The 11929-nt window shown below is 39.7% G+C and overlaps 1 protein-coding gene across 5 annotated transcripts in view; it reads right to left on the bottom strand.

Annotated features, from left to right (window-relative positions):
- Positions 1–30: 30 nt before the first annotated feature.
- anks1ab (ankyrin repeat and sterile alpha motif domain containing 1Ab) overlaps positions 31–11929 on the bottom strand; it is a 37246-nt gene continuing 25347 nt past the window's right edge. For 3 of the 5 annotated variants that reach the window (XM_087800259.1, XM_087800260.1, XM_087800263.1), the window contains 4 exons: positions 11693–11836; positions 10261–10431; positions 6966–7064; positions 4108–6392 (listed from right to left, as the gene is read on the bottom strand). In XM_087800259.1, coding sequence (XP_087656385.1) covers positions 6270–6392; positions 6966–7064; positions 10261–10431; positions 11693–11836 — 537 coding nt within the window. In that variant the 3' untranslated portion in view covers positions 4108–6269. Of the gene's footprint in view, positions 1661–4107; positions 6393–6965; positions 7065–10260; positions 10432–11692; positions 11837–11929 lie in introns of those variants that run through there. The other 2 variants (XM_087800261.1, XM_087800262.1) reach the window with 2 other exon arrangements.

Raw genomic sequence — 11929 nt, 5'->3', positions numbered from 1 at the left:
CCTTTCGATGAGAAGAAGAGAAAAATGGAGTTTGGTCTTATTGTATTAATTTAATGTCACTTATATAATATTGCTTTGTCAGTTTAAACATGGTCACATTTTCATCAAACAAACCAAACTCCGTCCACAAACATGGCTGAAGGATGTCGGTACAGGTTCTTGTTGTTTTTCTCTGGATTTTTTTTATTTTAATGTGATACATTTTCTCCTCAGTCCAGCCCCTCCTGTTCCCTCATGCTCTACTGTGGACCTGAATCAGCAGCGATGCCGGTGCCGGGCAGCAAACTCAAGACTTTTATTTTGAAAAATTATCATTGAACATAAACTGGAAACAGAAAATGAGGCACTACAGGAATTTTCTTCATGCAGGAAATAGCAATAATTTAAGTTGTTTTAATTTTTTTTTACTTTAGTTTCTTTTTATTTTTAAATCTTAGTACCACAGTCATCTTCTGCAAAAATAGTAATAGAAACTCCGGGAAGATTTTAGGTAAATCATTTTGATTTTGTTTGTCCACATTGTACTGCAACTAACAACATTATTTAAAATGTTTTACTGTGAAAACAAGTACATTTATGAAAGATATGAAAAAAAAAATCCTATTTAATTTCTTAACATTTTAAACTGAGGAAAGAGAAAACTTAGTAAAAATAATCTTTTAAGCTTCAGAGGGAATTTAAAATATGTTTTTAAAGACTTAACACTGATTGTTTTTCTTTAATTCTTGAGATTTAAAAACATATGATGGTACTGAATTTATAATAGTCAAATACTGCGTTAAAAAACAAAAACAATTTTAAAATAATTTAAATTTTAAAGTAAGTAATTTTCTAATCAAGATCATGATTTTTTTTTATTTGTATATTCTTTATTTTGAACAATAATATTTAAAGTATATATGTGTTGGTGCTTTTTGGGTGTAAATAAAGTAAGTCAATCATTCTAACGATAATAAATATTTCATTTTATAGTTGTTACAACTTCAAAAAAGACGCTCAACAAAATGTTATTATAAGAGAGAAATGTTTTGCTTAATATTTCTAAAATTTTATTTTTTTTATTAGTCGTGTTATCTGACGGTCAATGTTCCCCCGAAGCCCCCAGAACAAATACATTTGTGGTATCCCTTTTGTTTCTTCTGGGTCGAGGTGTTTTGTGGCCTTCGGGTCACCTTGACCTTGACTTAAAATAAACGGAATGTTTAACTGTGAGCTCGTAAATCAACATTTCAGATTCTCTTTTTTAATGTTTAACGTGAAAAGGTTCAAGTAATGATATGATAATAGTGATCATAACGCTCTGCCGCCCAGCACCAGTCTTCTTCAGTCCTGCAGAGCTTCTCCTGCACGACAGGATCAGAACACAATCTGGCTGACCTTTCAGAAGATGCACAGATGCAGTTTAGCCAAAGATGTTGGACCTTTTCCTGCGTGTCAGGGTCGGATCGGGGGGAGTCGAGGGGGGCAGCGAGGAGTCGAGAGGAGGTGGGTGTGAGGGCGGAGTGTGGGGTGGGCAACCGTGAGTCCTAAATGTCAGAGAAGCCGAGGGTCCCTGCTCCTGGCTTACCTCTCTACCTCCCCGCTCACTAACTCAAACACACACCGGCCGATCCCCTTCAACTCACAGCTTGGTGTCCGGGAACTTGAAGGCCGGGGCGAGCTACACAAGGAGAACACCAACGTTACCAGGCGGGACTCATGCACTCTTCATCATCATCATCTTCATCATCATCATCATCATCATCATCATCATCATCATCATCATCATCATCATCATATCATGATGCCACCCACACTGCTCTGAGGTGGGAGTCTCGGGACTGATCCGGGACATTCTTGACAGTTTTTTTTTTACTAATTATTGAACATGTTTTTATCAAATCTCTTGAGATATTTTTTTACCTTTTGAGGACCAGTTTAAACAAAATTGTATTTTTTTTTAATCCAAATTGATTTAAATCAGAAAATAATGTCAAATATTTTCTTTAAAATTATTATTATTATAATATTTTAAAACTGCATCTCAATTTTTGAAAAACAAACATTTTATTGTGATATTTTATGTATTTAATCCAAGCTATAATCATTGAGATCAATTAAAATTGGTTTTATTTTTTATTTAAAATGTGTATTTGGTCACAGGGGGGTGTTCATTTAACTTTTCTCAATGAATGAATGACTTTTTCAGGCTGTTGCTCCTAAGCTTTGGAACAATCTTCCTCTCTCTTTGCGCTTGATGGATCTACTGACTCCTTTAAGAAACATCTTAAGACGTTTCTATTTGTTCAGGCTTTTCCTTGAATTTCTCAAACTCCTGTGTTGTTCTCGGTGTTGTCTTGATCTTTGAAGTATGTACTGTTTTGAGTATTGTTTTGATTGTTAAAGCGCTTTGTGACCCTGGTCTCGAAAAGCGCTATATAAATAAATATTACTTACTTACTTACTTACTTTTGTACAGTAATGTAAATGATTAGATTTCAATTCATCTCATCCAAACCAATAAATCAATTGAAACCTGTGGTTCCTTCAAAAAAGAATTTAACTGCAATTGATTCACTTTATTTTTCCAAATTCTTAAACAGCTATAAAAAGAAAGTATTGACCATATTTATGGGTTTTTACCCTCCAAGATTAATCTATTATATTAATTATAAAACCAAATGTTTAATTAAATATAGACTTGAACATTAAAGAGACTGTAATTCTGTCGTAAATCATTTAATTAAAGTTGTCAAAATCTTGTTTTATATGATAGTGTGTCCCATTAGATGTAAAAAAAAAAGCGTGAATAAAATACAAATTGATGCTGCTAGGTCTCAAAATACATGAAATATATCCTGATATTAACTCATCATCTCAATATAAAATATAACTTGTTCATTTATGTTTCAATCTGAAATATTTATTTTGCCGAAAACAAAGTAGATGAACGTTTGCGTTAATATGGTGACCTTCAAAGATGTTTGAAGAGACTTTATGGATGTTAGAAACACATTTTAATTTGTTCAGTAAAAGAGACTAAATAAGATAATAATTAAGATAAATTGAGCCTCAATAGATGAAAATAAACATTACATAAGTATACCTTTTTTTTCGGCCCTCAACTTGAACTTCTAAAATAATTTTTGGCACGATAATTTTTGCGTCTTGATAGCTTTCCATGTCTTTTTCCAATTATTATTATTTTTTATTTGTTTGGGATAAAAAAAAAACAACCTTTATTCTACCTAGAAGGGCAGGTTTAATGTTGATGTAAGGGTCTGGCAAACCTTTTTTTTAAACTCTAACATATAGTTTCTCCTGCTTTACACACTTTTAAAACTGTGTCTGGAGTTTTAAAAGTATTTTTTTCAAGAGATAAAAAACAAGATTTTGTTCAAACCAGTGTTCATTTTTTTTAAATGTCGCTCTTTCTCAGGAGTCAGTCATCGGTCTCCCACCTCCAGCTGCTCATTCAAGAATCGACCTCATGGCGACGCATTCGCTCGCACAAGATGGATGGAAAACGTGGCAAAAAATGGAGATGGAGCCACCGCACCAGTGGCAGCAGCGTGGAACATGAAATAAAAAGCAGAGGCGACGACTGCGACAGCAACAAACACGACTGCTCAGGGGCCAAGAGTGCATCCAAACACAAACATGCGGCGTCAGTGGAAGCTAACGGTTCGACAGGAAAAGACACACAATCTCAAAAAAACACTGACTTTCCGGGGAACGTCTGCGACGCTACCTCAGGACTCACAGGAAACGAAGGACAGCGTGTGATGTAACAGTCGCCCGTGAGGACGCACGAAGAGACACACACACAAGCACACACTGGTCAGATAGTGACCCCACAACAAGCGGTTTCCACTCACAGTGCAAGTCGTTCGGAGAGGGTGAGGGGGGGGGCATCAGATAATTCCTCACGTCTTCCTGCGACACACTTTTGCTGGAGTTAAAATCCTTAACATCGCTGTGAAATGTGGCCTCGAGAAAATCCTAAAATATATATATTTTTCCAACACGATTGATCGCCCCCTTTATTCCCACCACCCTTCCGCCCCCCCACCCCTCGGTCTATGAAAGACAGTATCAGAAAATGTAAGAAAAAGAAAGAACGAGGGAGCTCAAAGGGAAAAGTGCCGTGACTTAAACACAGTGTCTTTCTTTTTTTTTTTTTTCGTTTCTTTTTTTAATTGACAAGAAGCAAATATGTGATTTTTTTTTCAGTCTCTCTGTGCTACCGTGGATGCTGAGAGGCACAGGGCAGTACAAGGCCAGAGAGGGCAGAAACTGCACCATCGTAAAAGTACAACAACGTCCAGTCAAGTCTCCAGGTCGACTCCACATGTTCTACACCGGGGGGGTCACGAGGGCAGGGGGGTCGTGCATTCGATTGTGGTGCTCGGGGTGGGGGACGGGACAGGGGGACGGGGGGTACAGGAACTGATAAAGTAAGGCTTTTGTTCTTTGTGGTGTCGTGTGTGTATAATAGTGTGTTTGTGGGGGGGGGTCAAGTTCTTGGTCGAGACATCAGTGATGGTCTTTTTTTTTTTATCAGACCGTGTCTTTTGTACAAATGCGTCAAAGTAAAGGTCGCTGCTCTGTGATTGGTGGACTTCCCGTCTCGTTCCCGGGGCTAAGCAAAGTGGCGGCTCCTCACAGTGGTAGATGTCTGGTGAGACAGGACAGGCTACAGGTGGAGAAGAAGAAGAAGAAGAAGAAGAAGAAGAAGAAACAAATCTGTCTCAAAGGGGGAAACAAAATGTTGAAGATATAACAAAAATGACTTTCAAGCTCGCGTCACAAAAACGACAGCTCGTTGCGTTGGACATTTCGAGGAAAACTCTCGATTCGTTTCAAAAGTTTCCGACCGAGACAGAGAAGGTCGAACTCCTCCACAGGTCAAAGGAGAAGGTCAGAAGGTTCTTAGACGATTAAGATTTTAGAAAATCAAATTTACCCATCACGCTCTACAACAGAACTCCCGCGTTAATCCAAAATTGTAATTGTAAATGTATTCACTACTGAACCATTTCTGAGTTTCCCTGATTTATTATTGTTTTAATAATTAAATAGATTAATCCAATTAAAATGATCTGAAAATAATAAATAAGTTGAAACCAATAGTTTCTTGATTAATAATGAGATTAATTCAGATGAATTAATCGTGGATTTTAAATTCTTAATTTATCTCACATTAAGCTGCTGTAAAGTTTTGGACATTTTTCAAGATGAATAGACTAAAGTTAATCTCAAACTAATTAATGATTAAAAACTAAACTTCCATGATTAAGTATTGACTTTGGAGGAAATAGTCTCTTTACTTTTATGCAAATTAATTCTAACATTATTAACAAAAAAACGATTTAAAACACATATTTGGTGATCAATCGTGATAAATAATTGGCATAGAAGGAAAATGATGGTCTATAACTATGTTTTACAGTTATAGTTATTTTCAAACAAATTCATTATTCAAACTTTTAGTTTCATGATTAAACATTGACCCCATTGACTTCTTAGGCAAACTTTCAGAACATGTGATTAATCGTGATTAATTAATCGCATAGGAGGAAAATGATGGTCTATAACTATGTTTTACAGTTATAGTTCTTTTCAAACAAATTAATTATTCAAACTTTCAGTTTCACGATTAAAAATGGACGCCATTGACTTCTCGCAGAACATGCGATTAATCGTAATTAATAATCGCAAGAGAAATTATTTGAATTCTGGACTATAAACCACGAAAATGATTCTGAAAAATATAATTTCTCTGTTGCGGCTTGAAAGTCATGTAGTGTTGGTTTTGGGCTTGAATGTAAAAATACGACCAACATGAGAAAGAAGTCTTGTGCCTGCGTAGATGCGTTGAAAGGCCTAAAGAGGATGAAGAAAAAAAAGAAAAAAGCAGCCTCGGGGACCAAGTTTCAAGGGGTTGGAGGCAGATGCAAGTTGTCAAGAGGAAGAGGAGGATCACGAGGAAGAGGCAGTTTGGTTGAAAGAGCAGGGCCAGCGAAAACAACCCATCAGTCAAGAAGGCTCCGCTCCAGGTCTCTGTACCGAGGGAGGCTGCCGGGGTTGGTGCGGGAGAGCCGTGGTTGTCGGGGTGAAGGTGGGGTGCGTCTCCGAACGGGAGGGGGGTCAGAGGAGGGATGCGGGCGGCCCTGAGGGTGGCGATACCATCACAGTGAGAAGGCACGGGGCTCGAATGTTCACTGGTGTGAGCTGGAGATGCAAGGATGTGCGGGAGGTTTTCTGGGGCGCCTGGAGGGTTTCGGGCCTCAGAATATGGTGGTCTCATACTTGGTGCTGACGGGGCGTCTGTTGGGGTCCCGGTGGTCCAAGAGCCAGGTGGTGCTGCCGCCCAGGGAGTGCATGTCGGCGTCCATCTCCAGGGGGTCCATCTGCCGGGGGGGAGGGGGGGGAGGTAGGGGAGGAAGGAGGGACGAGAGCAGGGTCGTGAGACGGGCGGCGTCGGAAGGCCATATTTCGCCAAAAAAAACTAAAAAAACAACTGACAAGTCCTCATGTCGCACACGTGCATGTGGATCAGAGGAAGAGTCCGGTGATCATGACATCACAGACGATTCCACAACATGGAGGAACACAGACGCAGCACCAGAAGACAACACACCAGCCAATGAGTTAGCTAGTCCCGTTAATGACGCCCTCGATTCTCCCCGATGAGAAGAAAATCCCTCAAAAGCCATCAAAACCATCTAGTTTACAAGGAGGATAAACACCCCGGTTACGCCAACGGACCTCGGCGAGCACAGGCCGCGACAAACAACCACACCAGTCGAGATGCTTCGGATGACCATGAGAGATGAGGAACGAAACAAAGATGAAGAAGAGAGAGAGAGGTAGATAAAGAAATAGAGGGAGGAAGGAGGGGGACAAAGGGTCTTTGGGGGGTGGGGGGGGGGGGTGTCAGATGTGATGATGACGGGCTGAAGAAAGAGGAAAAAGAGAAGGACCTGGACTCCGGGGCTAACAGAGTGCAACGGGAGGAAGGAGGGACGGTGGGTGGTACACGTGTGACAGTGACAGCAGCGGCACTCGAGCAGAGGTGCGCCCTGGGAAGCAGGAGGACCAAGAAGACAAGAACACAGACATGTTAAAAAAAGCATAGAAACCAACTGTTTTTTTTATGGCCACGCCCCCCTCGCCACATTTTTCACTCTACCCGTGACGCCAGGATGCTGAGTGAACATGGAAACATGTCTGTGCCATCGGAATATTCAATGGTTGCCGACAGACATTAGCAGAAGAGTACCGAGCTACTTGATGGAGCCAATCGTGGTTTTATAATGAATTGAAAATTATGAATTGAAAAATATTGAATTTAAAACATTTCTTTTTGAATTGTTGGAATAAAAATCTCAAAATCTATGTGTAAAAAAATTTTTTATCACATTTGTTTTTGGGCCTCTGGGTCACCTTGACCCTGAGACACAAGGGCTAAAAAAGGAGAAAAAAAAAATCGCCCTTGATATATTCGTACTATTTAATTTAATTATTTAATAAAAACAAATACAATCTTTCAATAGTAGTTTTTAAAGTACATTTTATTGAATTTATTATTAAAAAAAATATTAAATGCCTAAAAAACATTTAAAATGAAAAAATGTTTAAATAATAATGATTAAATTTATCTCAAGTTTTCTGATGGCACTGATTTAGTTCCATAGAGGTGGTTCCCGAAACTGTCTGTGATCTATTGTGAATTCTCTTTCGGTGTTTACATTTTTTTATTTATTACTGAATAAATCTGCTTTAGAAATGTTTGTAAACCTTTTACAAACGTGTCCAATATCAAGAAGCTCTGCATGTTTATAAACGATGCAACATACTCAATAAATTGTTTAATAGACTGCATTCCATTTGTGTTTAAACCTCACTGCTTACTTTAACCTGCTCTCCATAAAAGGAAACTCTGAGGGAATAATGTTCAACAGAACTGACAAAAGCCACAGTTACAAATCAAACTGTGAAACAAGTGTCAGTGTAAAAAGGAAGATTTGATTGACGTGTCGGAAAGTGGGTCAGAAACTCCAGTGGGCCGGTTTACTTCATGTTTCTGTTTGAGTAACACCTCACACAACATCCACAGCTGATCCTTTTCTATGACTTTAACGAAAAGTGTTGAGCAAAAACAGTAAATTTATCAAAACCTCTTCCTCATAAAATATTTATGATAGAATTATTTACCATTTAGAATTAATTCAACATTATCCTTATTTCATCTTATGTCTCTTTTTCCTGGTTCCTCCATTTCCTCTCCATATTTGCTGTTCTCTCACAAAAAGTCACTATATCATCAGCAAACATCATAGTCCACAGAGACTCTTCACATCCTCTGTTCTCTCACTACAAGTTACTATATCATCAGCAAACATCATAGTCTGAAGAGACTCTCCACATTCTCTGTACTCCTACTACAAGTCACTATATCATCAGCAAACATCATAGTCCACAGAGACTCTCCACACTCTCTGTACTCCTACTACAAGTCACTATATCATCAGCAAACATCATAGTCTACAGACTCTCCACATTCTCTGTACTCTTACTGCAAGTCACCACATCATCAGCAAACATCATAGTCAACAGAGACTCTCCACATTCGCTGTTTTCTCACTACAAGTCACCATAACATCAGCAAACATAATAGTCCACAGAGACTTTCCACATTCGCTGTACTCTCACTACAAGTCACTATATCATCAGCAAACATCATATTTCATAGAGACTCTCGATATTCGCTGTTCTCTCGCTACAAGTCACTATATCATCAGCAAACATCATAGTCCACAGAGACTCTCCACATCCTCTGTTCTCTCACTACAAGTCACTATATCATCAGCAAACATCATATTTCATAGAGACTCTCGATATTCGCTGTTCTCTCGCTACAAGTCACTATATCATCAGCCAACATCATAGTCCACAGAGACTCTCCACATCCTCTGTTCTCTCACTACAAGTCACTATATCATCAGCAAACATCATAGTCCGAAGAGACTCTCCACATTCTCTGTACTCCTACTACAAGTCACTATATCATCAGCAAACATCATAGTCTACAGACTCTCCACATTCTCCGTACTCTTACTAAAAGTCACCATATCATCAGCAAACATCATAGTCCACAAAGACTCTCCACATTCTCTGTACTCTCACTACAAGTCACCATATAATCAGCAAACATCATAGTCAACAGAGACTCTCCACATTCTCTGCACTCTTACTACAAGTCACTATATCATCAGCAAACATCATATTTCACAGAGACTCTCCACATTCGCTGTTCTCTCACTACAAGTCACCATATCATCAGCAAACATCATAGTCCACAAAGTCTTACCACACTCTCTGTACTATTATTTCCTTGAAAAAGTCAAGAGTAAACATTTAATTAAATTTTGAATCTAATCTTTTGAGCCTCACATAATGACTCTCACTCAGCAGGTTCTTCCTTCTGAGACACTCTCACGATGGTGCGTCCAACACTGTTTCTCAAAGTGGATCAGGTGGTAACAGGAAGTAGAATCCGCAGGATCCTTCCTCCTGCCAGCAGAGATCGGAAGCTACCGTCGGCGCAGGAAGTCAATAACGTAGCTGTTTGTGTTCGGTACATTAACAGTTTGAGAGCGACGTCTCATTACTGCTCGCTGGGGAGCCTTGAAAAGGAGTGTTTGACTGTCAGAGTTCTTGTTTAAACCAACAACATTTGGCTGCTCCTGAGCAGCAATAAAAAAAAAAAAAGAGTTAAATGACTCTCATCCTTCGGAGCCGCCGACTCATTATGCAGCGCCGCGATTACTCCATACATTATCTTTACTGCTGTGCCGTAAAGCAAAGAGATTTGTGCTCCTCTCTCCTCTCAGGTGACATCGATCACAGAAGCCATCGAACGCATCCGAGGCTCACTCCGGCGTTGAAGCCGCGAGCCGGATCGATGAGGGGTGGGACGCCGGGCTCTGAGCGACGGACCTCAGCAGGATTCCCGGGAGCGATGGCAACACCTGCCTTAAAAGCAAGGCAGCAATTCATCCATCGCTTCTTCGCCGGATCAAATGTGATGTCAGTGACTCACAGGGATGGAAGTGGCTGCTAAACAATGACTCATCTCTTTCTGACAAATGCTGCCTTGCTCAAAGGTCCACCGAGGATATAAGGGGCGTCGTCGTTAAAGTGTGGGGTCGAAAGTTCTCAACCGGTTTCTTCATAGATTTTTTTTTTTTGGTTGTTTTTTCGGCTGATACTCACTGCCGATCTCCGCATGCTGCTCCACGCTTGAGACACCGGGCGGCTGGTTTTGGTCTCGATGACCTCGGAGACCAGAGGCGAAGGCGGGACGTAGTGCCGCGCCCGGGCCTGGACGGCCATCTGATAGGCCACTTCGAAGGCCTGACCCAGAGTGAGGATGATCTCGTACGTCTGCGTCTGTTCGAGGACAACGTTTGACTTTAGCCATGCTGGTTATTTGCTGTTTGCTGTTATATCTTAAGTGTGGCCCGAATTCTAATGGTTTGTGTTGTGAGATTCAAAAGACTTTTGATGAAGTTCATTTTTATCATCGTAGACATCGTAGAATATTAAAACAAAGTTCATCACGGAAATTTCTATTTTCTTCGAAAACATTTTTCTTGATAATAATAATAATAATAAGTCTGAATAATAATCTAAAGCAAATAATGATAGTTTGCTACAATTTGTCTAATTTAATCTATTATTTGGAATTGAACTTTTTTTTAAATAGCACCTTTATTCTGACTTCTGTGTCTTTATCCCTTTTTATTGTTTTTATATTTTTCATATTTTTAAAAAGCTTTACAAAGAACATTTTATTTTGTTTATTTATTATTTTACATTTTCAAGAAAAGTTGGTGAAAAGGTGTTTGAGAAATATCTTTAAGGTTACATTACAGTGATTACTGATGGCTTGACGAGGCTTCATGAAACAGTTGATGAGGTATCATGATACAGTGTCTTCATTTTGAAAGACCACTAGATGGCACTCTCAAAGATTATACAACAAACAGTGCCATCTAGTGGTCTTTATTGTCATCTCGTTGATGATACCTCATCAACTGTTTCATGAATCCTCATCAACACATCACAGATATCTATTACTCATTGGAAAAAGTCAAGAACGCACCTGAACGTATTCACAAAATGAAGTAAAAATGCTCCTTAGAGAACGAATAAATTACATTTAATAAAACAACAGTTGTAAGAAAACCTCAGCGCAGCTTGTTCACCATTAATTGCCTTTATTTCCCTTTCAGTTAACAGTCACTCCTTCGGTTTAACGTCTTTGAAATGACCAACATTTTCTCTGACCTTTAGAGAATCAATGAAGCGAAATTAATTTGCGTCGGCAAGTGTAAATGCCTCGCAGTCGAAGGTCCAATTTCAATCAATGGATTTAATCAGCCGGCTGGAGACCACGCAGCCAAATCGGTTGTTTTGAATTTCCGAGTGAATCTTGGATCATAACCCTAAGGAAGATTATTTTAAATTGTATATGCATTACTGTGTGTTTATGTCGGAGCTGGAAAGTTCAAATATGAATTACAGCGGTCGTAACGACAGTAGCGTTGACCTAGTTGGACGGAGAAGTGTGAAATGTCATCATTTAGTGGAGAAATGTTGAGGATCAAATTAGACTGGATGTTTTCGGGGATGACACGAGGACACTTGCCACTTCGACGGTGCTGAAAACATGGCAGAAATGGTGGCCGCTCTTCAGATCCTTGGTGATGTACGCGAACGTGGTGAGGTCGTCCGGGTCCTGGGCGGCGCAGGAGATGTTCCTGATCTCGTGCTCGGCGACGATGGTCTGACGGGGGGAAGAGCGACCGATTAAGAGAGAGAAGGAAAAAGAGAGGGCCTGGAAATAGACGGCTAATGGCCGGGGCAAAGTCAATTGCGT

The sequence above is a fragment of the Callionymus lyra genome, chromosome 10 (genome assembly GCF_982586985.1).
Source record: "Callionymus lyra chromosome 10, fCalLyr1.hap1.1, whole genome shotgun sequence".
In the NCBI taxonomy this organism is placed as follows: domain Eukaryota; kingdom Metazoa; phylum Chordata; class Actinopteri; order Syngnathiformes; family Callionymidae; genus Callionymus; species Callionymus lyra.
Note: the sequence above shows the minus strand (reverse complement) of the source record. Positions and strands in the feature narration are given on the sequence as shown.